Source organism: Barbus barbus, assembly GCF_936440315.1.
Source record: "Barbus barbus genome assembly, chromosome: 20".
NCBI lineage: Eukaryota > Metazoa > Chordata > Actinopteri > Cypriniformes > Cyprinidae > Barbus > Barbus barbus.
The window spans coordinates 11,474,448-11,501,844 of NC_136748.1; the positions used below are offsets into that span (position 1 = coordinate 11,474,448).

Here is a 27,397-nt window from a genome sequence, read left to right on the forward strand (position 1 = left end):
CAGTTTATAAATAGACATGGTGTTTACAACATTTTGTTATGTACGTGTTGATTGTTGGATTCACAAATCATCACACTTTTGTTATCATGCAGATGTTTATGGCAGCTGTTGACAGATTCACAAATTCATTATTTAAACTGTTGAATCCAGCCAATTATATTACACATAGAACATCTGGCTCTAGTAATATCATGTTGGCCAAAAACATGGTAATATTTTGGTGCCACACACAAAGACACATTCATGCTGTGTGTAAGTAAATATTGCCCTGTGGCAATTTTCACAGTACATATTTAGCAACCCAACAAGTCTTTTTGGTAGTGATTGACTGAAATGAATACTCAGTTTCTAAAGTTCTCCAAGACTTTAATTTAGTAACACGAAGCCCTCAAGCTAAAATGGTCTGTCTTCCTGCTGCTTTTGGCTTCTCAGCTCTTTATTTAAACTCTTTTGCAAGTAAAAAACTTTGCACACAAATGAGAATAGTTTATTTTGGCTCAAAGCTATTTTACGCTTACTCTTCCACATAAAAGCCTTGTGAAATTTTCTGTTGATGCTAAAATATCATTGAGGCCTAATACTGCAGATTGATGAAGACAGATTTCCATTGCGACAAATCCGGACTGTCAGAAACATTTCAGGTAATCGCTTGTTCTTGTGGCTGTTTCCCTCTAGACGTGGAGCACAAGGAGGACGAGGGTGGGGACTCTGCAAAGAATGAGGTAAAACTGTCTTCCTGTTGTGCACCTGTCTGTGATATATGTGTGCACGTTTGTGTGTTTCCGTCTGTGAAAATTAAACTTTTTCGTTAATTGCTCAAGATCTCCGAAGAAAATTCCTGGGAAGATGACATGGAACCTGTTTTTCCAGCCACTTGATTATGAAAGAAATGGTACCCTTATGGTGAAATATCAAATACACTTGGTCCTCTGCTTAAAAACAAGGGTCCCTGTTCTCTACCAGCCGTCGACCCGCTCGAACCCTCTCCGTACTGATGAGTACCCTTAGTTTGATAGTCCCCCACCAGCCCATTCTCGAAACGCTCCAAAATCATTCGCAGAAAGAGATACTTCCTTCCTTCATTTTGGATCGCATAGATAGATAAGCACACTAAAACAGAGAGAGAAAAAGTCGTTAATTTTTTATTTTCCTTTTTTTTTTGCTTTTGTCCCTTTAAACAGGGAGCTCGAGGGAGGCTCCGTGGGGGAGTGGGCTGGGAAGTCAGCCTCCGTCAAAGACCCATGCCCAGAGTAACCTTCCAGGCCGGTGACCCTTATTACATTAGCAAGAGGACCAGGGAGGAGTTGCTGGCCAAGTGGAAGTTGGAGGTGAGTACCACTGCTCACCACTGTACCAGAGTAAGAGCGATAGGGAGCCTGTCAGCATTTCTATTATAGCAGGAACGTTTGCCAGGACGACGGCGTCCCGAATAGATTCTGCAAAAACCAAGTGTATTTGATGAGTCATATGATCTCACATGAAGGTACCATTTATTTCATGAGGCGTCTTGCTTGCTTCTTCTCACACAGAAAATCTAGTGTTTTACTCGTTATAACCATGAACAGACATGTCTGTTATGAATGCAGTGGCCAATCAGAGGTGTTAAAATCGGTAATGGTAGTTTGTAACAGTCTGATCCATAGATAAGGTTTTTTTTTGTTTATGATTGGTTATTGGCCAACAGGGCTGTGCAAATAATCGAATGCAATGACCATGTGCATCTCGTCAGTAAAGCCGGTTCTGTGATTAGTAGTAAATCTCCATCACGTGCTTTCAGATGGAGCGGCATTTAATACACCATAATTTACTGACAAGCTACGGAATATTGTGTTCATAATCATAAAATAATGAACGCTTTATTGGGGTGGTGATGGCGCAGTGGATAAGACACATGCCTTTGGTGTGAGAGACCCGGGTTCGAATCCACTGTGAGACACCAATGTGTCCCTGAGCAAGACACTTAACCCCTAGTTGCTCCAGAGGCGTGCGACCTCTGACATATATAGCAATTGTAAGTCGCTTTGGATAAAAGCGTCAGCTAAATGAATAAATGTAAATGTAAATGTATTGCGTAGCTTGTCAGTGAAGTATGGCTCTGTGTATTAAATGCCACTCCATCTGAAAGCACGTGATGGAGATTTACTACTAATCACAGAACCGGCTTTACGAGATGCGCATTAGAGATTTTAAAGTTTATCGGTAATAAATATTTGGATATTTAATTGTGCAAGCTTATTTACTCTATTTTGCATCAGTTTTTAATGTTTAATTAAATATTTTAAATATTTATATGCAAAATATTTTAAATGTTTATCACTTATCAGTATTAGTATATCGGTAGATATATTCATCAACTTATCGGTATCGTGTATACCTAGTTGTGATTGCCAGAGCATTTTTGTGTGGACAAAAAAACAACATGACTGGACACTTGTTGCTCCTGGTTAGGATCAGGGTCATTCCTGGCATGGGATGGGGCCAAGAGCAAGTAGAGGATGCGGGGCCCCCTTAAAGGATGGGGCCTAGTGCAGTGGTCCCAGTTGCACTGCCCTAAGAACAGCCACAGTTGGCCTTTCTACTGTTTAATTGTAACTTATTAATCTATTTCACTAATTATTGGAGACATCTTGAATACCAAGATCAAGAATAAGACATTTCAGGAAAAAATATCAAAGGTTATATCATCATTTCATTTTTTTTTAGTCGAATAGTCTGAGTCATGTTGACTTTTTATACACGTTACATGAACGTGCTGAGCTGAAATTGTTGTGATGTGTCTGGACTTGAACGTGAAGTGTGATTTCTGCTCCACTAGTGGCATTGAAACAGGTTCCTAGAACACTCCTGTCTGTCATTTGCTGATCATACAGATAGTCCCACCCCAGGGTTATTTTGAAAGAAAATCCAGTTTAATATAATTTAAGGGACAAATTAAGAGGTGCTTGAGCATTAAGGTTGGTTCACAACAAGAACGATAACTATATTTCACACTAACAGACCAGTAACACTCCAGTATAGGGACCAATTCTCACTATTATCTAGCTGCTTATTAGCATGCCTGTAAATAACATATTGGCTGTTTATTAGTACTTATAAAGCACATATTCTGCATGACCATATTCCACATCCCTAATCCCAATACCTTAACAACTACCTTACTAACTATTAATAAGCAGCAAATTAATAGTTTATTGGGGCAAAAGCCATAGTTGATGGTTTTTTAATAGCGAGAATTGGAATAAAGTGTGACCAACAGACGATAAAATTCAGTGTATTATAATAATGCACTGCAGGTTTGGTCAGGTGTATTCTGATTATATCTCAGTGTTTTTATCATTCAACTGCTGAAAAAAAAATAATTCTGAAAGTTTTTATGTGTTGTTATTGTTATTGTTGGGGAGTGGACTCCACATTTTTTATAGAATTAGAAAAATTATTTAAAAATGTATAGTTATTGTTATTGTCCCTAGTGTGAATGAGCCTTTACTGATGGGTTTGATGGAGTACAAAAAAGGCTGGGAAACACTGATTTAGAAAATTAATTTAGCTCTCTTAAAGGAATAGTACACCCAAAGATACAAATTCTGTCATTAATTACTTAACTTCATGTCGTTCCAAACCCTTAAGACCTTCATTCATCTTCGGGACATAAATTGACATATTTTTGAAGAAATCCGAGAGCTGTCAGACCCTGCATAGTTGTTCCTGTACTCTCGTGAACGCATGTCGAAGACTAACTCGGAAGAGAAGAAATTGTTGAATAAAGTTGTTTTTGTTTTCTTTGTGCACAAAAAATATTCTCATAGCTTCATAAAATTACGGTTGAAACACTGATGTCACATGGACTATTTGAACGATGTCCTTACTACCTTTCTGGGCTTTAAACGTGGTAGTTCCTTTTCTGTCTATGCAGGGTCAAAAAACTCTCAGATTTCATCAAAAACATCTTAGTTTGTGCTCCAAAGATGAGCGAAGGTCGGGTCATTTTTGGGTGAACTATCCCTATAAAACCCATTGCTATAGTGAATCTCTAATATCATCACAGGTACAGGTGGTTGACAGTTTTCCTACTGTATTGCATGGTGAGAACTGCTCTGTTACATAACATTCTTTTTCCTCGGTAACCAAAGGGAGCCGACCAATCGACATCAAGCTCCCCCCGCCCTCATGTTTTTTTTTCTCCAGCCCTTGCCACACTGTGTTTGAGGATAAGCCATAAAAGTGTCAGAGATCCCAGAAATACGGCCAAATTAGCCGGACACACAGTTGTCTCGTGAGTGGACGTCGTAAAATTCCAGAGAAGTGGGCGTTTCGCATTCTTCACGCTGAGAGCAGGAATCCTCCATCGGGAGCCTGGGAATTTTTTTTTTTTTTTCTCTGAATAGGCACATTATGGAGAGCGCAGATTGTAACATGCAATTTCTCTGTTTGCTCTCCGAAGGTCTGTGCAGTCATGTTTTCTCGAGGCAGCTCCACACCGGACACAACAATGCAGAAGGAAACTCTATTGAAAGGGAGCTTGACATGTTTCCTTCCTCTGGCTACGAGGCCTGAGCCGCATACAGTCAGCAGAGCTTTGTTAGCATTGAAGGGGTGGCCCTAAGGGGGGGGTTAAACCTTTCACTTTCAGTGTGCAAAGGGGATCATGTCTCTTTTTTTTTCTTTTTTTTATAAGTGCCCAACGCTACAGTAGATTCCTCTGTCCCACCCCGATCCCATTCCCTTCACTCCTCCTCCTCCTCCTCTCCCCTCACTACTCTCTCTGCAGTGGAAATGAACTCCGTACTATGGATATAAGGGTGAAGATGAGGTTTACAGCGAATTTCCAGCGCTGCTTGCAAGACAGCCTCCTGGACAGCCGCCAACATTCTGCAAGTCCTCTCTAGCCAACCAGAATTCCTTTTGGGAACCACCTGACCCTGAATTCCCAGACAAAGAAATGTTCATGCTCTCTGTTTTTTTTTTTTTTTTTTGAAGTGGTCTCCACTGAGCCAAGAGTGGGGCAAGAAAAAAAGCGACTCACACGTTGGATTTAAAGTGCCGAGTGCAGGCGTGTATGGGTAGGTCGGCTGGCTTGTTTGTTGTTGATAGCGCAGGGGACAGTGTGCATGTCTGAGTAGACTTGCTGGAGGAGGAATATGCTGACTTCAGGTATTTCCAGGAGACTTGTTACGGACCATCTGCCCCGGGTAGCTTAAAGGAAACCCATCTCTTTAAAACCAGAGTGCCGGACCGGCCTTAAAACATTGCAAGTACAAGACGAAATGCTTTGCTTAAAAGGTTTTTTTTTTCTAGCCTGTATGTTATCACAGGGGGATAGCAGAGAGCTGAATGTATTTCCTGTTTTACTGCCTCTGCAGGATGTTGTGCATAGGGCATATCTTTGGCTTTGTTCACGTTTGAAAGTTTGTACTTGGTTTTTAAGTGTGCCGTGATCTGACAGTGTGCTTTTTGTGGTTATTTATACATTAGGGTTGTAGAGACGGAGCATGTTTTAGCTCTAACTAATGCTTTTAGGCTTATTTTAAAAGGAAAGTTTTGCTTTTGAGCTTGAAAACAAAGATAATATGCTTTTTTTTTGGCTGTCAGATTTGGGTCGGTACCGCAAACATGTAAAACTGGCAGCGGTTGTCGCTTGTGTTGAAACGGAAATGCAGTGCGTGTCTTTTTAAGGGTATGCAAATATGAATGAACCGAGTGAACCCGGGAACCGCGTGTGATTAGTGCGCTGCCAGCGCTTGCTCGTACTCTGAGTCAAGGCTGCACAGACTGAATGAAGCAGGCAGACTTTTGCGCTTCAGCTTTTGAAGATTAATTCGCATTTTAAGGAAATAGCTGATTTTAGACTAAAATAATTTTGAGCAGCTTGAAGTGAACAAATAAAGAGAAGGCTTTAAAAACTTTAACATTAAGGCACTTAGACTAAGACTCATTTAGCATGCCTGACCTCTGTTGGACTACTAATTTCCGAGTCTTTAATGGACCCAGTACAATCGCAAACTAAATGCATCTTCTATTCTCTGGACTTGGGAGGCTAAAAAGTGAACAGCCTTTGTTCGGTCTCTCACAAAGTCACATCAAAATAAATGCGATTGTCACACAGTGGCGATAGCCATTCATCCCCTGCCTGTTGGAATTTCAGTGTGCACTGCTGTGCTGCCGGCATTTGAATAATTCCTCATATTCCTCAAAAAAGTTAAAGCGAACAGTATTTATTAAACATTGTTTGTTTGGAAACAGTTCATAATGTTTTAATGCGCTGTAGACTAACTGTCCGTCAGCTGTGTTCAACAAGTTTGGTAAAATAAATAAATGAATAGAAATATTAAATTTTCTTAAATTAAAATGAATATTAATATATTATTTTATAACTTTCTATAATTGCTATGGAACTTCAAATAATAGTTCACCTCAAAATGAAAATCTGCTGAAAATGTACTCACTCTCAGGCCATCCAAGATGTAGATGAGTTTGTTTCTTCATTGGAACAGATTTGGAGAAATTTAGCATTACATCATTAACTCACCAGTGAATCCTATGCAGTGAATGGGTGCCATCAGAATGAGAGTCCAAACAGCTGATAAAAACATTATTTTAAATGCTTTTCACTTCACAAGATGTTAATTGATGGACTGGAGTCATGTGGATTACTTGTGGATTATTATGAGGGTTTTGTTAGCTGTTTGAATAACAACAGCTTCTTTCTGACGGCACCCATTCACTGCAAAGGATCCATTGGTAATCAGTTGTAATGCTAAATTTCTCCCAAATCGGTTGTAATGAGATAACAAACTCACCTACGTCTTGGATAACCTGAGGGTGAGTAAATTTTAAGAACATTTTTATTTTGGGGAGAACTATTCCTTTTTTAAATAAACACATTTATGCTTACAGGCCTATTGATAGTTTTCAGTCACGTGACCGGCTCGAAGACTTGGAGGGAAAAACATCCATAGAACTGCTGCACAAGCGTGTCGATTTTTCATCTGTTTCCCAGCCGCAAATATTTAGATCACCTCTCAAATTTCTGAACAAAATGCAAGTTTTGGCCATTTGCAATCCATATTAAGCTGTTGGATTACAAATTTATAAAATGATAAATCTAGGTTCCAATGTAATAGTATAACTATTTATATAACTATATATAAACTGAAACAGTGTGTTTTACATTTTGAGGTAAAGATGATGACATTCTAAGATGAAGTCAGGCAGCCCAGGTGTCTGAGACATTAACCTTTTGTCTTTAGGCACTTCCTGACCATTTGGGTGATACTGTCAGGCTGATTGGATTAGCACCTATGCATTTGAATCACACTGTTATGCTGATGATATCAGGGCTAGGGAAATTCTGGTAATGGGCCGATTCCTGTACTGTATTTGAATTCTTTGTTTAGATTGTCTCCACCTCTGTATCCCTCCCCCTCGAAATGTATATAAACTACAATGCATACTGTTTGAGTCAGACTTGGATGACTACAGCGACTACAGCGAGTTCTCAATAAAGAGTAACTTATCCCAAAGTCTCCTGGTCTCTGCTTTGACGAAGGAAAAAGTTTCCAACATTAAGCAGCCGCGGCAATATTTGAATCATAAACAGTGTGACAAAACACTTAAACATGCCTTAATATATTTAAAACTACTTAAACTACTTATACTTTAAAACTATTTAAAAGTAATATTAAAAGATCAAATTCAGTAATCACCACATTAATGATGCACAGTTTACAGAACATGAACGCAATCTGCCTATTGGTTCAGTGTTTTCCTTCTAATGGTTTTCTACGGGAAGCCATTTAATGTGAAACTTTGCACATTGCATTTATATTTTGGCTTCATCTTCTTGCCTGTACAAAATATACATCATCAATAAGGTGTCCACTGAATCTCGCCTTTTAATATCTGCGTTTTACTATATTATTACTTGATGCAATCTGCGTAAAAATAGCTGGCGGTCAGTGCAGCTAAGCTTCGTTTTGCCCGCAAGGTGGGCGTTCCTATGAGGGTGTGACGTCACATGAAAACTATCAATATTATATATATTTATGTATTATTTTATAATTTATTGAAATATTAATATTAAGCAATATTTATTATGTTTCTTTCTTCCCTAAAGAAGCTATGTTGTATAGCATGCTCTGACGTAATACTGATTTGTTTGTAATTTTCAACCCAAACTAATGCTTCCAATGCTATCATTCTTGCAATGTTGGGTTTAGCACATTCATTCTTGCTCATCAGTGCAAGAACTCATCAGTGTTAGCCAGCTTGCTAATGTTAGCTTGTTGGCATGTTTAAATGATCACAATTAGCTACTAAAATGTTCATTTTTATCACAGAAACCAAATATTTAAAATTGTAAGGCATAAAAGTATGACAAAATGCATGACATAGTAACAGTGTGGCATTGGTCTGATGTAGGGCAAATAAAACTTCCATTAGCTGGCCTGAGAGTCTCTTATACTAGCCTCAGCCTGTCTTTATGATCATAAATCATAAAAGTATATATATATTTTTTTATTCCTATGTCATATGAACAGCAACACATTCAAAGGCCTAACATGCAAAATAATAGGCCTACAGGCATCCATGTGCAGTAGCTGATCATGGAATTGAATCAAATCGTCATGGTATATAAAAAATTACAATAAGGTTGGAAAAAAGAATTTCCCAGAGGAGGTTTCTTGGAAAAGAGGCTTGGTTGATCATTGTAATGTGGAGAGCAGCTTAAGGCCATGGGCGTTTCCTTTCAGATATAGGTAGCGCTCCTAAAGGGCTGTGCTGTCCTATAATACAGCACACCAGCTTTAACATAGAGCTTAAAAAACACTCTCTCACAAGGTTACCCTTCTTACCTTTCAGTATTGGATTTATGTGCACTGTGTATAAGAGCTTTAACTGAAGAGGTTAGTTTATCACTTAGTTCTGTAAGCTTCTGTATTATTCTATCTGGCAATTTTTGGCTTAAGTGAAAGTACTGCATTATAGAGACCATTACAGTACATCCACATTTATAGTCCCATAGTGGCTTAAAAGTAAGTTTTCTTTGTGCTGATGCTGAGATTTACATCTCATTACTTCGGTGGCTGGAGGATATTTTTGGTTAGTTAGAAATGTAAGACTAGTACTAATTTCAGAAACATTTTCTCTAAATACATCTCTGTGTTTTTAGTATTTTAAATGAGCTTTTTATCTTTTGGACAGCCATGTAGCAAACTAGGCCAATAAATGGGTAACTTCCAACTTTTCATGCTTTTTAATAATCTTTATCTTTGTAAATTATTCAAAGTGATTCCAACAGTACAGCTTGATGTAATTATTGCTGTTTGTTGTTGTATTTTCTTCTTTGGACTATTATAAATACACTTGTTATCTGGTTATTTTAAGCGCTCTGTTGTGGATTACATACTGCTTATATAGCTTGTTATTCCTGAGCTGGGCAGTGTGTTTGTGGTTGACAAAGACTGTAAAGTACTGTACTCCTGGAACCCTCCCCCTTTCCTTCCTTCTCGTCTCCCCCTCCCTCAATTTCAAGAGCCAGACTCGCTACAGTGAGGCCCCCAAAGAGGGGCATTTACAGCTGGGAAAAAATAAAATAAAAAAAACACGTCCAGAAGCAAGTCTCCACTTATAGCCGCAGTGCTTTCCTCTCCTCCCCCAGTTTTTTGGGAGTCAGTTTTCTATTAATTTCTTCATTTTTATATATATATAAATAACCTTTTCCTTCTTCCTGAGTCGACATTCTTCTCTCCCGCTCACTGTACAATTTGATATACAATAGTTGCCTGCAGTATTGGCTGCCTCTGTCATTATTTATGATCGGTTTTGACAATCTTGTAGTATCTTATGATAGCTCTGACTACTTAAGGGAGTTTTTTTAAGCTAGTCAGAAGTTATGTGTGGGTTTTACATCAAAAGCAGGTGTTTTTACTCTTCATCAATCACATAGGGTGAGTTCGGCTTGTTGTGTGGAATGTAAATTGTGTACATTTAGAGCGAACAGAGCCGCAAGCATGTGAGTTGAAATAAGTCTTGGGTAGCTCAAGATAATATTTTCTTTAGATAAGGGTTTCAGATTTCAATTATATTCTGATTTAATCCTGTTTATATGCTTGTCTTGAAATGATTGGACTAAGATTACATTAATGATAACTCAAGCCACTGGTGTATGACAGAAAATTTTATATATGGTATAAGTAATTGTACATCATGGTGACAGCGGACACCATAACGGAGTTATTTTTGATAGAAATTCAACACAAAATGCTTTAAATATTGAATAACAGTGATGTGATGTATAGTATTAAATGTAGTGATTTTAAATACTTTTGAAGTGAAAGGTATTGCATTAATTTAAAAAAATCATAAGTGAATGAAAACTATTTGCCATATAAATATATCTGATATGGTATAAACGGTATAGCAATGTCTCAGTGTTACTACCATTGCATGTAGTATGTAGACCCAGTTGTATGTAACAGTGGGTAACTTTTGTGACTCCCTCATTGTCAAAGTCAATATTCAAAGGAGTCTCTGCGCAGGCTGTGATGATTCCTCTTGTAAATCCGCTGAAATGAAGACAAAAATACATGCAAATAATTACCGTAATAGTACTTAATGATTTTAAACTTTAGAACATTGTTTCTTTAAATGAAACAAAAAAATAAATATTGTACAAAGGAAAAAAATTGGATGCTGAATTTGTTACAGATATTTTTAGTAAGTTTGTAAAGAAAACAACAACGTTGGTCAGACAAAGTTTTACTTTTTAAAACCTGTTGCCACTCTGGTTACTACTACTTTATTGTGAAAATGAGAAATCTAACGAATATCTAGTTAAGTACAATATGGAGTCCCCCAAGGCTCTGTATTATTTTTCTCTGTAGTTTTCCTGGTCTCAGAATGTTTAGATGTCTTTCTATTTAACATACTAATAAGCCCAGTTGAATCAGGTGTTTTAATTAATAAGACAAATAAAACATTCTAGTGGAAACATCAGGAAAACTTGGGTATGTGGTATAGAGGAAATATAAAGCTGCATCATTACCGTGGCAACGAAAGGTAATTCCAAGTTGAATTAAGGACATTGAAGAGGGGGTACAGTGGTCAGCAATTTCCTACTGTTAAATTCTGACAAACAGCTTATATCCATTGGAATACTGCGGCTTAAATGCAATTTGTGCATAGATAAATGAATTGTTGTATCATCATATACACTTAAGGACCTGAGTGTTACACTTGATTGCAATTTGTCCTTTGAAAACCACATTTCCAGAGTTTTTAGAACAGTATTCTTCAACCTGAGAAATATTGCTAAGTTACGAAACATGCTTTGCTTGTTGGTTTTGAAATGACATGGAATAGGAAAAGCACTGTAAAATTAAACAGCTCCCTTGGAAGTTTATTTAGGCTCAGTTGAGAACTACTGGTATATACCATCATACCGCCCAGTACTGCAGAGATAAAGACATGCACATATGCACAAAACCGCTTGCATACACTTAAATACTCTTTCCACAGTCAACCGCTGTCAAAGACAAACAGCCTGGCACATATGGCCCAGCTCATCGAAGCAGCCAGTGAAGCTATACAGATATTTATAAACTACAGTGGGGCTTCTTGATTTGAGGCCACATGTTTCTACTCCAAACTCATCCTGTCTATTCATGCACACTCATGAGCTCTTGGCACCAGAGCTTCTCTCCCCCCTTTGCGGGCTTATATGAATGTATAGCCACCATAATGGAGGGAGTGAGCTAAAGTGAGACATAGGGAGAGCTTTCTGGGGATGGATCCAGCCGTTTTCTCCTACACAAACACACACACACAGGCGACTCTGCCAGGTTCACGTGTGTGTGAGTGAAATTGGAGACGTAGTTGGACCCCAGCAGCAGAGAAAGTACAGCTGTGAAAGAGATTCACGTGCGAGTGAGAGAGAACGAGAGGACGAGAGAGGTGCAGCTGTTAGGGATTTGCTGTGAGCTGCTTAAGTCATGGCTTGGCTCGTGTCCTCTGTTTTTGACCTAATAGCTTAGAGTCAGGTTGGACAAACTCGCTGAACTCTCCAGCGCGCATCCATCTCAGTCACGGGGGGAGCTCTCATTGTTACGAAGTAATCGCACACAGCTTTCACCACAATGAAAAGGGGACTGTTTTCACACTCAAAGGGGCGGCACTTGTGATTTATCAAAAGGATGGAGATATTTGTGTTGGCACGTGGGATTAAAGTACTATAAACAAACCGAAAAATCACCATTACTCAAGCGCTGAACTGTGCTATTCTCAGGAAAGCCACTGCTGTTCCATGTGCTTTACCTCCTCCTCTTCCTGTCCCGCTGTTCCCTACGTTGCAGGCAGAGAAGAAGGCAAAACTGGTGTCTGTGATGAACTCAATGGAGGACCATGGCGAGGTAGAGTCGGAGCCTCAAAAAGACAGCTCCATAATCACCGTCCCACTACTCTTTCCTCCACCGACGCCGCCAACACAGCAGCAACCGCCACTGCCTCAAGCTCAACCTCAGACCAACCTCAAACCCCAGCCTTCTCCCCAGAAACAACCTCCACCATTCCAACAGCAACAGCAGCAGCAGCCTACAGACCCAGCCTCTCCAACTGTCGCCACCACCCCAGAGCCTGTGTCTGTAGGGGATGGAGGCAAGACCTCAACCAAGTCCACTGACACAGAGTCGGAGTACGAGGTATGAGTAACTTCCCCATGATCTTGGTGGCTTGGGGTTGATAATTTAGAAATATTGTGTACAGACATTGTGTAGTTTGGGTGGTTGGTTCTGCAGTTGTGGCTTATTTGGTTAGCTGGATAAGTTTTGGGATAAATGTGGGATTTTCCTTTTTCAAATTCTGCATAAAGTTGACTTAGTTTTGTTATCAAAGCCAAATTTCTGACTTTTGACACCTGCTTGCTGATAGGCTAATTATTCTCAGAGAAATCCCAGGATTATGCAATGTTATCCTAGAAGTTATCTGGCTAACCAGATTTGAAATCCAGTTTTAAACAGTGGGGCCTGTCTTTTGCTGGAGGGATTGTTTCATATGAACTCTGGGAGTAATTTGAAACTATACTAAAACTATTGTCGTACAGCTCTTTGCCTTAAAGGGTTAGTTCACCCAAAATTTAAAAATTCTGTCATTAATTGCACAGAAATTCCAGACCCTCAAGACCTTCGTTCATCTTCGGAACACCAATTTAGATATTTTTGATGACATCCGAGAGCTTTCAGGCTTTCTGACCCTGCATAGACAGCAAGGGAATTGGCATGTTCAAGACCCAGAAAGGTAGTAAAGGCATAGGTTCTTTCAGTGGTTCAACCGTAATGTTATGAAGCTACGAGAATACTTTTTGTGTGCAAAGAAAACAAAAAAATGACTATGTAACAATTCTTCTCTTCCTTGTCAGTCTTCGACGCACGTTCATGAGAGTACCGCGACACATGCGTGCACATTCCTCTGCTTGCAAACAAGGTGCAGCGCATCAGGATTCTACATCAGAACACTGGATCCTTCGTCAGCAACAACACATGCATGCGTCGTGGTACTCTCATGAACACGCGTCAAAAACTGACAGAGACAAGAAGAAAATGTTGAATAAAGCTGTTATTTTTGTTTTCTTTGCACACAAAAAGTATTCTCGTAGCTTCATAAAATTAAGGTTGAACCACTGATGTCACATGGACTATTTTAATGATGTCCTTGATACCTTTCTGGGCCTTGAATGTGGTAGTTGCGTTTGCTGTCTATGCAGGGTCAGAAAGCTCTCGGATTTCATCAAAATATCTTAATTTGTGTTCAGAAGATGAATGAAGGTCTTACGGGTTTGGAACGACAAGAGGGTGAGTAATTAATGACAGAATTTTCATTTTTAGGTGAACTATCCCTTTAAGGTGCGGCCATTTTTTAAGCATCTGTGAAATTATGTGCGCAAAATAGGCAAGTTCAAGTGTCAGGATTAAAGGTTGTCCATTTATAGCAATCGCCACAGAGTTACCATGCAGGCTGAAAGTCTAGACAGTAAAAAGAATTAAAGATAATTAAAAAAACACAGGGTATCTTATGAGCAGTTCACATTTGTTGTATGAAATCACAAGTTGATCCATCCTGTGTTTGTATATTGCAGGATGGCCGAGGTTTCGGCATTGGTGAGCTTGTGTGGGGAAAGTTACGAGGATTCTCCTGGTGGCCAGGCCGGATTGTATCCTGGTTAATGACTGGACGCAGCCGGGCGGCTGAAGGCACTAGATGGGTCATGTGGTTCGGTGACGGCAAGTTTTCTGTGGTGAGTTTGTATTCACTCTTACAGCACACGCCACACGGTGTAAAACAAGTTAAATCTTAAATGAATGACTTTAATTTTCAGGAAACAATGCAATTTAAAGGGATGGTTCAACCAAACATGAAAATTCTGTCATCATTTACTCACCTTGAAGTTGTTACAAACCTGTATGAGTTTCCTTCTTCTGTTCAACACAAAGATATTTTAAAGAATGTTCGACCAAACAGTTCCAAAAAATTCCATAGTAGGTAAAAAATACTTTGGAAGTCAATGGCTACAAGCAGCTATTTGATAAAAAATATCTTCTTTTGTATTCAACAGAAGAAAGAAATTCATACAGGTTTGGAACAACATGAGGGTGAGTAAATAATGACAAAATGTTAATTTTTGGGTGAACTATCCCTTAAATTTTGTGAAAGAATTTGTTGACAGTAAGCGACAGATCATAATTTTCTCTGGCACTCAACATCATGCTACCATTGTTGTCGATCATCCCTCTAAATATTTTGTTTAATTTTTTTCCCGGTAGGTCTGTGTTGAGAAACTGTTGCCTTTAAGTTCCTTCCACAACGCCTTTCACCAGCCAACATACAATAAACAACCAATGTACAAGAAAGCCATCTTTGAAGTGCTACAGGTAGGAATTTGTTTGTGGTACAAATCGAGGATTGAACAAATCAGATTTTCTCCAGTTTATTGTTATATTGCAAGCAAAAATCTCTCTAAAGAAAATGTTTGAATGGTGTGCATTGCAGGTAGCCAGCACTAGAACAGGCAAAACCTTCCTCCAATGCCCAGAGAGTGACGACACTGACACTTCTAAGTCAGTAGACATGCAAAACAAACAGATGATTGAATGGGCCATGACGGGATTTCAACCCACAGGACCTAAAGGTCTAGAGCCGCCTGAAGGTAAGACTGCTGTTGTTTCATATTGATATCTGCTTGCTTGGCTAAGGAAAATGTCAAGCTTGTCGAAAGGGATAGTTCACCCAGAAATAAAATTTTTGTAATTTACTCAATTTCATGTGCTGCTATTTTACTTTTCAGTGGAACACAAACTTGTGGGGTTTTCGTGCAACTCTGTTAGAACGACAGTCTATAATGACTTAATTTGTTAAAGGGATGGTTCACCCAGAAATGGGCCATTAATTACTCACCCTCATGTCGTTCCAAACCCGCAAGACCTTCGTTCATCTTTGGAAAGAAATTGAAGATATTTTTGATGAAATCTGAGAACTTTTTGACCCTGTATAGACAGCAACACAACTACCACATTCAAGGCCCAGAAAGGTAGTAAGGACATTTTTAAGATAGTCCATGTGATATCAATTTTTCAAGCTTGATGTTATGAAGCTATGTCAGAATGCCGACTCTAGCGTCAGCATGCGTGGTGCTCTCGTGAACACACGTGGAAGACCGACATGGAAGAGAAGAGATGTTGAATAAAGTAGTTATTTTTGTTTTCTTTGCGCACAAAATTGTCGTAGCTTCATAAATTAAGACTGTTGTCACGTGGACTATTTTAATGATGTCCTTACTACCTTTCTGGGCCTTGATCGTGGTAGTACAGTTGCGAAATATGGAGGGTCAGAAAGCTCCCAGATTTCATCAAAAGTATCTTGATTTGTGTTCCGAAGATGAACGAAGGGGTTTGGAACGATATGAGCATGAGTAATTAATGACAGAATTTACATTTTTGGGTGAACTATCCCTTGAAGAACCACGGTGACCGAATCACTGATTCAGGTGAGTTGAACTTGAGATCTGGATCAGGGAATGAATTGTTCATTTTAGTTCAAGTTCTCCTCAATGAACCAGTTGATAGGGTTCGCAGATTGAACTGATTTGCTCACAACTCCATGACTCAATTGTCGAGTTGCACCAATTATTGTGTCGACAGCTCACTGGAGTGCAAGGTTTTAGGATTAAATTTCTGTTTTCTTTTTTTCACTTTTAATTTTTTGGGTAATTTCTTTCCATTATTTCCAAGTTTCTACATGCTAGTGACTTCATGCTGACTTTAAGGGAAAGGTTCAAATTCAGTTTTTTGCTGTTGTTAACCAGAAATGTGCAAACCGGTGAGATTTCTGATGGACAGTTCCTCGGTTCAGAGATTTTGGAGAATTTTGTCTTTTAAGATCTCTTGTAGATGCTTACTAGTCTAGATGTTTATCCGTTAAGCCTGTGCACATGCCAGCCTGCCAGGAATTAAGCTCTGTTACTGGTTAAATTAAAACAATCCTGACCGCCGGACGTTTACATAGACACACCGCATTATCCATTAACCAATAGCTATACGTACCATTGTGCCTTTTTCAGAGGAGCGTAACCCCTACAAGGAAGTGTATCCAGAGATGTGGGTGGAGCCAGAGGCGGCGGCCTACACGCCCCCACCAGCAAAAAAGCCCCGCAAGAGCACAGCCACAGAGAAACCCAAGGTCAAAGACATCATCGACGAGCGGACTCGAGGTGAGCGGATACTTTCACCGCACCAGGTCAGCGAGTTCAAAGAGTTCTCGCTCGTAATGCTAAATCAGGATTAGCGCTCTCATCTACTCAGCCGGCAGAGTAAACACAAGAGGGTGTGTCTGGAACTATGACAGGGGTCTCGTCTAATTCTACGAGTTTAAAGAGACGTGTTTTGTGTTGAATTGTGGCACATGTTCAAACATAGCTTTAAAATGGCATTTTCACCTACATGTTGTTCAGTTGTTGTTGTTATAATACATGCTAAAGATTTCAAAATGACTTCCCATGTTTTAGGGCAGGAAAACCTAAACAGTAGTAATAAAGAGACGAGCTGTTAAATCAGCAGGGAGCTTTATTAAACACTCAAACAGAGGAAAACTGGAGCAGTCTTGCTCCATCTACTTTGTGGGTTATATGGAGAGCCAAGAGTTTCACTTCACTTGCAACAGTTTTGGTAGTTACAAATGGCTTTATATTTCACTTTAGTTATAACACCTGCTTAATATTTACAATATTTACATTACTAAATGTAAATGTAATATTTAATAAAAAACTATTAAAAAGTGTTGCAATAAAAATCTCATTAAAAAATATAAAAAAAATAGTATACATAATATAACATACACTACCGTTCAAAAGTTTGTACTTTTCAAAAAGAGTAATAGTGTGTAATACTTTTACAATTCAAATGAGCTGTTTTCTGTTTAAATACATTTTAAAATATTATTTATATCTATGATTGTAAAGCTGAATTTTCAGAGGCCATTCAGAAATCATTCTAATATGCTCAACATCATTTGTGCTGCTTAATGTTTTTGTGGAAACCGTGATACATTTTTTCCAGGATTCTTTGATAAATAAATAAGTTCAAAAGAAGAACAGTTTTTAAATATAATTTTTTTGTAAGATTATAAATGTCTTTACCGTTTACAGATTTATATTTTTTTAAAGAAATTAATACTTTTAAAAGTGACAGTAGTGTATTATTTTTTTTTTATAACTACAGCACTGTTGCTGATTTGGTACACTTTTTTTTGGTAACAATTTTTTTTTTTTTTTATATAATTTATTTGTATTTAATGTTTCACTATACCACTGCACAACATCCAAAAAAATGACAATGAAGCAAATCTAATAACTGCTGTTTTGGTGACACTTTTGAACTAATGTCAGCTACTATGATGAACTACTGTAGTATGTCTTGAGATTAACAAATGTCAATGTGGCGACTGGAATACTTGACTCTGAACCTTGCATTAATATTTAATCCAGATTTTCAATTATTCAGCTGTCTATCATCAATTATTTCTGACATTTAATATATTTAATATGTAGTACCACTACAATTAGCAGCATTATATCAGTTCTAGCATGCTATTAAAAAAGTGTTTTGACTATTAAATAATTTAATTGTCGAGGTGATGTAAATGTAAACCACTGGAATTTCCATTCAACAAAATGTCAAGTTGAATTAGGCCAAATGTGTGAAACACTGGGAGGTTTTCCCATTTTTAAATGTTTATTTTTCTGTTGTTTTTCAGAGAGGCTTGTATATGAAGTTCGTCAGAAATGTAGAAACATTGAAGGTATGTGTTACACATACAGATTAAGGTGTGTTTTATAACTGGCTGTCTGTCAGTGTTAGAGCCTCTGCTAAAATCTCTCTCACTTTGAACACTTCCAGACATCTGCATCTCCTGTGGCAGCCTTAATGCTTCCCTGGAGTACCCACTCTTCATTGGAGGAATGTGCCAAAGCTGTAAGGTAAAAGCCAGGAAATTCCTGCTTCCTACTTCCTTGAGGGCTGCTTTGTTAGCCTGAATGTAATTTTTGTCATGTCCATTCACATTATTGGCAGATTTGTTTTGTCTGTGACTTTTGAAAACAAATGTTACATACTGTATGCTGTACACGATCATTTGCAAGGCAAAACATTCATTTAAAAAAAAAAAAGTACAGAGACAAATGGAGTCAATCAAAAATATGTTGGCTGTAAGTTATGCTAAAGTTAGAGTATGATAATTGTAATGCCATCTTTAAATATATATATACTTCATATCTTGCTGTCAAAGTTAATTCTTGTAATTTTACTGAAATAAATAGTTTTACTGGAACTGATTACATTAAGTAGGGATGCGCAGTATGTTGAAAGCATAGCAGATATCAAGTGATATTAGTGCTTTTTATTCATTTTTTAAATAATTTATCATATATTTTATGCTTAATTGTGGACTTTAATTTTTCATTTATTTACATTTCTCATACTGTACATTATAATGTTGTTATTACTATATGTGACCCTGGACCACAAAACCTAAGGGTAAAAAAAATAAGGGTAAATTTATCAAAATTGAGATTTATACATCATCTGAAAGCTGAATAAATAAGCTTTCCATTGATGTATGGTTTGTTAGGATCGGACAATATTTGGTCGAGATACAACTATTTGAAAATCTGGAATCTGAGGGTGCAAAACAATACAAATATTGATAAAATCGCCTTTAAAGTCGTCCAAATGAAGTTCTTAGCAATGCATATTACTTATCAAAAATTAAGTTTTTATATATTTACAGTAGTACATTTGCAAAATATCTTCATGGAACATGATCTTTACTTAATATCCTAATGATTTTTGGCATAAAAGAAAAATCAATAATTTTGACCCATACACCGTGTATTTTTGGCTACTGCTACAAATATACCCCAGCGACTTAAGACTGGTTTTGTGGTCACATATTGACATTTGATGAAACAATTTATTTGTTTTATTTATTTAGTCAATAGTTGTTTTTAATATTAACCATGTAACATTTATCATTTTAATACTGGGCAGAATTTTAATATTGCTGCATCCATAGCATAAAATTATAAAATTAAAATGAGATTAAATATTTTAATGGATTGACCTTGCCCTGCTTCCTTCAATATTGTTTATATTTCTGTTTTAATCAAATGAAACACAATCAAAAAAAGTGTTTTTCATTTGTCAACCACATATGCCCAGTATTCCTTGATAAGAATGAATTAATATTTGATGTGTTTGTTCTTTTATAGAACTGCTTCCTTGAATGTGCGTATCAATACGATGACGATGGCTACCAGTCCTATTGTACTATCTGCTGTGGAGGGAGGGAAGTGCTCATGTGCGGAAACAATAACTGTTGTAGGTGAGACACTGTCGGCAGTGAGTTATGATGTATTATTTCCATTTTCTACCTCAATCCTGCATTGATTCCTCCATTATATCTTTGTTCTCCTGCAGGTGTTTCTGTGTGGAGTGTGTGGATCTGTTAGTGGGGCCCGGCGCGGCGCAGGCAGCTATTAAAGAAGACCCGTGGAACTGCTATATGTGTGGGCCGAAGGCTCAGTACGGCCTGCTGGAGCGCCGAGTGGATTGGCCTTGCAGACTGCAGCACTTCTTTGCCAACAATCACGACCAGGATTTTGTAAGTGGCATAAGTGGCACCTTAAAAAGCCACACCTTAAAATTATCACTGACCAATCCTACTTTAGCAACTGTTACTCTCCATCATATTATCAGACAAGCTCTCCGGTTCACTGTGTTAGGCATTAGCCTTGAATCTACATCATTTTTAATCACATAATGTGCATCTGAATGGTTCTTTAAAGACAAAAAAGTTATTTTCCAATGTCACACTTGATTCCAGCCTGTGTATGAATAATATACATTACCATTCAAAAGTTTTGGGTTAATAAAATGTATTGTATGTTTTTAAAAGAAGTCTCTTATGCTCACCAAAGCTGCATTTACTTAATCAAAAATACATGAAAAACTAATATTGTGAAATATTTTAAATGTTTTAATATATTTTCAAATGTAATTTATTCCTCTAAAGGCAAAGCTGGATTTTCAGCATCATTACTCCAGTCATCAGTGTCACATGATCCATCAGAAATCATTCTAAAATGTTGATTTGGTGTTCAAGAAACATTTATTATTATTATCAATGTTGAAAACAGTTGTTACTTTTGTAACATTATAGATGTCTTCACTGTCACGTTTGATTAATTTAATGCATTATTGCTGAATAGTTTCCTAAAAAAAAAAAAAAATGTACAGACCCCAAATTTTCTTACGGTACAATTAAATTTTACCGCTTCATAAGCACTTTAGTCTAAAATACACTGTTCAAATCTTCACTTCCTTCCTGTGGGACATTCTGAAGCTTGTCTGAGTGAACAAAAGTCAGAATTCTCACGGAAAGTCTGGCAATATCAGTAAATGTTCAATTTGTAATTCCCAGGCCTGGAAAGTCATGGAAATATGAAGTAAATATAGATTTTTCTATTCATATTCAGCTCTAGAAATGACACTGGCTATAAAAGACTCATTTGAGTGCAATCTCTATAAAAAGCCCTATCCAGTAATCAGGATTGACTGAAATGGAAAGTAATGGAAAAACCATGAAAATGTGTTGATTAAAAGGTGTGGAAACTTTTAACAGTAACCATAGGGTCAATAGAGATCATTTGGGAATCACATTGTGGAATCATTTTGAAGTGCTGCAATATGTCCAAAAATTATTTAAATAAATAAATATGCATTTTGTTTTCTTATTTCCATTTCACAGCTATAAATACTGCATTGTTGAAGCAGCTGTGAGCATTTTAACCAAAACTAGTGTAGTTTACAGTATAAATGTGAATGGTTTGAGAGTTTTATTATGTAATTATATGACTCCTAAACCATTTGCTTTCCAGACCATGTGAAAGAGCAGCTTGGCTAATGGCCAGTGTGCTAAAGAGCAGCCAGAGAGTGTTACAGTACACATCTTAACATCATAGAGTTTTAGCTTACACACTCCACTCTTCAAATGGATTACAGAACAGGTTAGCGAGCATTTGCTATTGTTAGCGTTATTGAATACTAAGACGTTTAACAAAGACCACAGACAGCCACACTTAATCACAAGAAAATGGTTAATGAAACTGGGCCGGTGATACTGCGTTTATTGTACAGACGCTCAACAATAACCCCTTGTTACTGGACTGGTTTATCCTAAAGGCCTCTTTGTTAGTTACAGACAGTATGTACAGACAGGTGCTCTTTCATTACCAGAGCAGTGTGCTTTAAAGGCCTCTCTCTCTCTCTGTTCGTCTTGTCTGTCTCTCGTCCACCCCCCTTTTTTACTCCTCCTTTCTTCTCTTTCAGGAACCACCAAGGCTCTACCCTTCGGTTTTGGCAGAGAACAGAAAACCCATTCGCGTCCTGTCACTTTTTGATGGAATCGCAACAGGTTAGTGAAGAATGTCCGCCCTTCCTTTCATCCTCTCAGCAGAAAATAGTGCTGATCACGTTACACTCATCCTGGCTTTTAAAGTGCACTTAGCTTAACTGTTATACTGGCCGCTCGTCGATACTTCTGTACCGCTCACGTTCTAATGTGTGATTTTACAGTGGGGATTAACTGCAATCGCAGTTTTGACCCTCTAGACGGTCCATGTTTGTCATTAAAGCCTGATTATTATGTGGCGTATGCATATTTGGCGGAAAAGTGAATGATTTATCTGGTCACTACATACTCCGTATGAAACTTTCACTGTAATATCATTTTAAATCCATCAAGAAACTGGCTGCTAAGTTGCAGTCACATTTAAAATCCAGTCGTTTCAATAGGAATTTTTGCATGAAGGTGAAATTTCTTTACACAGATTTCGCAAGTTTTTCACTCAGCTTTGTCGTGTTTACCAATAGAAAGATGCTTGATTGAAAGATGCCTGATAATTTACTCATCCCTACGTCATCCAAGATGTTCATGTCTTTCTTTCTTCAGTCGAAAAGAAATTAAGGTTTTGAGAAAACATTCCAGGATTTTTCTCCATATAGTGGACTTCAGTGGGCATCAAGGGGTTGAAGGTGCAAATTGCAGTTTCAATGCAGCTTCAAAGGGCTCTACACAATCCCAGCTGAGGAATAAGGGTCTTATCTAGCAAAACAATAAAACTAAAATTATATACTTTTAACTACAAATGCTCATCTTGCACTAGCTCTACTTGTCGCATTTCATAATCACTTTGGAAAGGTCACGCGTGTCCTAAGCGGAAGTACTGACCCAGTGTTGCAAAGAAAGTCAATTGCCCTATACAAAAAAACGTAAAGATGTCGGACGATTTTGAAGTTGGAGGAGAAAATAAGATGGATTTTTTCACCCTACCCTACCTTTTTGAACCGGCGTACACAGACAAAAAACTAACCACACGTGACTTTTCCAACTTGATTACGTTATGTGTGAAGTCATCGATGCGCATCGCAAAGCTAGTGCAAGATTAGCATTTGTGGTTAAAAAGTATATAAATTTGTATTTCATTTTGGAAAATGGCCAATCGTTTCGCTAAATAAGACCCTTATTCCTCAGCTAGAATTGTGTAGAGCCCTTTGAAGCTGCAATTTGGACCTTCAACCCGTTGGTCTCCATTGAAGTCCACTATATGGAGAAAATCCTGCAAAGTTTTCCTTCATTTTTTTCGACTGAAGAAAGAAAGACTTGAACGTCTTCAATGACATGGAGTAAATTACCAGGAAATCTTAATTCAGGAATGAACTAATCCTTTAAACCTAGAAAGCTTCCAACTTCAACAGGATTTTTGGGCATCATTGGTGTGTTTGAAGCAAGGACATCTATTATAATTGAAGAAAAGAATCCGTTAGCATTCCCATTTATTTTGGCTGGCATACGACCATCTCGAAGAATGTGATTTGAAATCCGCCATCTTTGTTAATGGTGCTCAGTTCTGCAGCCGGGTTGTTTTGAGTCAGCTTTAAATGCCATGTGACTCATCTCCAGTACTTGCGTACTACAATGAAACTGCGCAATAATTAGCAAAAATAAAATAACTTAGTTGTAGATTGTCATGGTGTTTGTGATTATGCCAGGGCTGCTGGTTCTGAAGGAGCTGGGTATCCAGGTGGAGCGTTACGTGGCCTCAGAAGTGTGCGAGGACTCCATCACTGTGGGCATCGTCCGGCACCAGGGACGTATCATGTACGTGGGTGACGTGAGAAACGTCACCCGTAAAAACGTGAGTATCGTCCTTCACCTCAGTTTACTGTTACTGAAGTTATTTTAAAGCAAGTCTGTACATTTGGTGGCCATCTTGGTAACTTGGCCTTGGCACAAAAACTGAAATCTTCATAACTTTTGACCATTAACAATAACTTTTGAGAGTAATGTTATCATAAATAGGGTTCTTCAGGTTAAAACTGTCAGCATCTCATTTGTTTTTCAATGAATGGTCTCCACAATATTTCATATTGATCAATCTTTCTATTATTTTATTTTCCTTTATCTAATCTGTTCTTCTGTGTCATCCACAGATTCAGGAATGGGGTCCTTTTGATCTTGTCATCGGTGGAAGTCCGTGCAATGACTTGTCCATAGTAAATCCTGCAAGAAAAGGTCTCTACGGTAGGAGTTTATTCAGCTGTGTGTTCTAGCCTTAGTCTTTATTGTTAGTATTTACACTTTCAAATACCATTTAAAAGTTTGGGGTCCATAAGACTACAAAATATTTCTAATTAAAAAATGCTGTCCTTTTAAACATTTTAAACATCATCCAAGAATCCTGAAAAAATGTATCATGGTTTACACAAAAATATTATGCATCACAACTATTTTATTAGAATGTATTAGAATGATTTCCGAAGGATAATGTGACACTGAAGTAAAGGTGAAAATGCAGTTTTGCCATTACAGGAATAAATTAAATTTTAAAGTATATTAAAATAGAAAACAGTTCCTTTAAATAATAAGAACAACACAAAGTAATTTTACAATATTATCAAATAAATACATCCTTTGGTGAGACTTTTTCCGAAAACATTAAAAATATTCCCGCCCCCCCAAACTTTTGAATGGTAGTGTACTGTATATCTCAGTTGTATTTATAACACAGCTCATATATTTGTAAATTTTTATGATAATTGTCATATTGAGTTTTCGTTATCTTGTTTTGTGTTTTTCAGAGGGCACGGGTCGACTCTTCTTCGAGTTTTACCGGCTGCTACATGAGGCCCGACCTAAAGAGGGAGATAACAGGCCGTTCTTCTGGCTCTTTGAGAATGTGGTGGCCATGGGTGTCAGTGACAAGAGGGACATCTCTCGCTTTTTAGAGGTGTTTGAACATGATGATTATTAAGCTGTGCTGAATTTGTTTTATACTGTCAGTGGGGCTTTAATATAAACCAGTAGGTTTTGCTGCCACCTAGTGGTAAAATGACCTGCTGTGTAGAAACAAATGAACCCATTATATGCTCGCTAGAGTCAATATTACAAAGGTTTAGGATATATTTTTATTTAAATTATAATACTTTATTATCTATTTATTTATTTTGACATTTATTTGTTTATGTATTATAGTGCAACCCAGTGATGATCGATGCCAAGGAGGTTTCTGCTGCCCACAGAGCTCGCTACTTTTGGGGTAACCTGCCTGGCATGAACAGGTTAGTTGGAAGTGCTCTTCATTCATTTCATTATTTAATCTCTCACTTTATCATTTTACCTCTTTATTTCCTTTTCCTCTCAGACCGTTGTCCGCCATGTGCACTGATAAACTGGACCTTCAAGACTGTTTGGAGCATGGCAGGACAGCTAAGGTACTTCTTAGACAACCCCTCAATTCATTTCTGGATAAAGCAGTTTAAATCAGTTTCTTTTGCATTTTTTAAAGTTTGATAAAGTGCGGACCATCACCACTCGGTCAAATTCCATAAAGCAGGGCAAAGACCAGCACTTCCCTGTCTTCATGAATGACAAAGAGGACATCCTGTGGTGCACTGAGATGGAGAGGTATGACAAAATGCCTTTAAAAAGTTCTAAGCTATAAGTCCAAAAGTAAACGTGAAATGTTACACTGACATTTGTTCAACAGAGAGATCTCGAGGCCCCGCTTCAGTGAACAGTGAGTTTTAACTTATATTGATTGATATGGCTTGACAAACACAATTTTCTTCCTGCATTGGTATATTTTAGCCTTGCTTGATTTACACCTTGTATTAAAATCCTTTTTGGAGATTCAAACACAAGTGGTCAGTTAAGACAGAAAAGAAAGTCAACGCATTGTTGCTTAGTTGCTTAGTTTAGTTGAACTTCATGTACTAAAATGACAAACTAAAATTGAAATAAAAAATAATAATACATTTTGTTTAAAGAAAAAACAAAACAATAAAAAGGACAAAAACACACAACAAAATTACCAAAACTTTAAAATGAAAATAAAATATTAAAGTAAAAACTAATTCAAATATCAATAAAAAATATATAATAATATCCCAATGATACTAAATTAATACTGATGTTTATATACAGACTTTTCAAAAATTTTCTAACAGAAGGAATTTTCTTTTAAAGCCACACATAACCAGCAATGTTTGAAACCCTTGTTTTAGTATAGTACATGATTGACAGGTGATATCAGTATGGATATCAGTACAGATCAGCGATCATACTTCACATGCAATATACCCTTACGAAAAAAAAGTTTATTCAAGTGTGCTATTATTATACTTCTTTTTAACTAAAAAAATAAGAAAGTCTACTTTTATGTACTTCTCAGAAATGGGCTTTATGTACTTCTCAGAAATATACTTAAAATGACATTTAAGTATACTTGACTTGTACTTCGAAAAAGTCTAAATATATTTGAGCTATACTTGTGCTCCTAGAATCCGTGTTTTCATTGTTATACGGTAGGGAGCGCTAGTACACATCTTCTGTACAGAATTTCCAAAACAAACAAACAAAAAAAAACACCAGTGAAGAAGAAAACTAACCAACAGATGCTTCCACATGTAATCTAACACGATCATTTGACATAAAACAGCATCAAAACTGTATAACGTTATGGAATAAAATGTCGACCAATGAAGAGGTAATAATGACTGTCAAGCTTTGGGGTGTTGATCGACTCCATCTACGTTTTGATTATCATTCTGAATCCAATTCATCGTCTTTTTTCAGCTTTTTGTTCAAAATGTTATTTATTTTTTATTTGTGAAACTTACCCACATTCAAGTGTTTAAAAAAAAGAATGCATATAACTAGAATAAAATATTTTTGTTTACAAGCAGATACCCTGTTCTTTCTTTTGATGTTTTGTATGTTCAGATATTCATATGACAAAATATATACAAATTAATACCTAAATAGGAATATAGTAGTATACTTAAATTATGATATAAACTTCACTCAAAGAAAATTTACAAGTATACTTGCAGTATAAAACTACTAAACTAGTAGTTTACTGAGACTATACTTCAAAGTGTACTAAAAATGTTACTACAAGTATTTAATTAGTAAACTCTCAGTATACCTATAAGTTCACTTTTAGTATAGTTTCAGTACAAGCTAAAAACATTGATGTAAACTAGTTGTGTACTCAAACTTTACTACTGTTATCCTTAAAGTATACTTAAATGTATACATTTATATACTAGAAAGTGGGCCAATTTAGTCCCAATGAGTATTGAAATAGTACACTACTACTAGTACACTGATATAAAGTATACTTAAAAATATACTTGAACTTTACTTAAGTATACTTATTAAAATAAACTTGAAGTATACTACTTTTTGGTAAGGGTAGTCATGTGTCTGACCTTCAAATGGGTTTTAAATGATT

At 37.2% G+C, this 27,397-nt stretch overlaps 1 protein-coding gene across 4 annotated transcripts in view; it reads left to right on the forward strand.

The window, feature by feature from the left end:
• The window catches only part of LOC306886585 (DNA (cytosine-5)-methyltransferase 3A-like), a 68,661-nt gene that overhangs the window by 32,622 nt on the left and 8,642 nt on the right, over nt 1-27,397 (forward strand). The window contains exons 5-22 of one of the 4 annotated variants that reach the window (XM_079443812.1): nt 676-722; nt 1,182-1,328; nt 12,336-12,695; nt 14,129-14,287; nt 14,814-14,921; nt 15,040-15,196; nt 16,607-16,756; nt 18,298-18,342; nt 18,441-18,520; nt 19,811-19,923; nt 20,019-20,202; nt 21,930-22,014; nt 23,652-23,797; nt 24,093-24,183; nt 24,741-24,889; nt 25,135-25,220; nt 25,304-25,373; nt 25,448-25,566. In XM_079443812.1, the coding sequence (XP_079299938.1) occupies nt 676-722; nt 1,182-1,328; nt 12,336-12,695; nt 14,129-14,287; nt 14,814-14,921; nt 15,040-15,196; nt 16,607-16,756; nt 18,298-18,342; nt 18,441-18,520; nt 19,811-19,923; nt 20,019-20,202; nt 21,930-22,014; nt 23,652-23,797; nt 24,093-24,183; nt 24,741-24,889; nt 25,135-25,220; nt 25,304-25,373; nt 25,448-25,566 (2,296 nt within the window). Of the gene's footprint in view, nt 1-675; nt 723-1,181; nt 1,329-4,929; nt 5,061-12,335; nt 12,696-14,128; nt 14,288-14,813; nt 14,922-15,039; nt 15,197-16,606; nt 16,757-18,297; nt 18,343-18,440; nt 18,521-19,810; nt 19,924-20,018; nt 20,203-21,929; nt 22,015-23,651; nt 23,798-24,092; nt 24,184-24,740; nt 24,890-25,134; nt 25,221-25,303; nt 25,374-25,447; nt 25,567-25,648; nt 25,679-27,397 lie in introns of those variants that run through there. The other 3 variants (XM_079443810.1, XM_079443809.1, XM_079443811.1) reach the window with 3 other exon arrangements.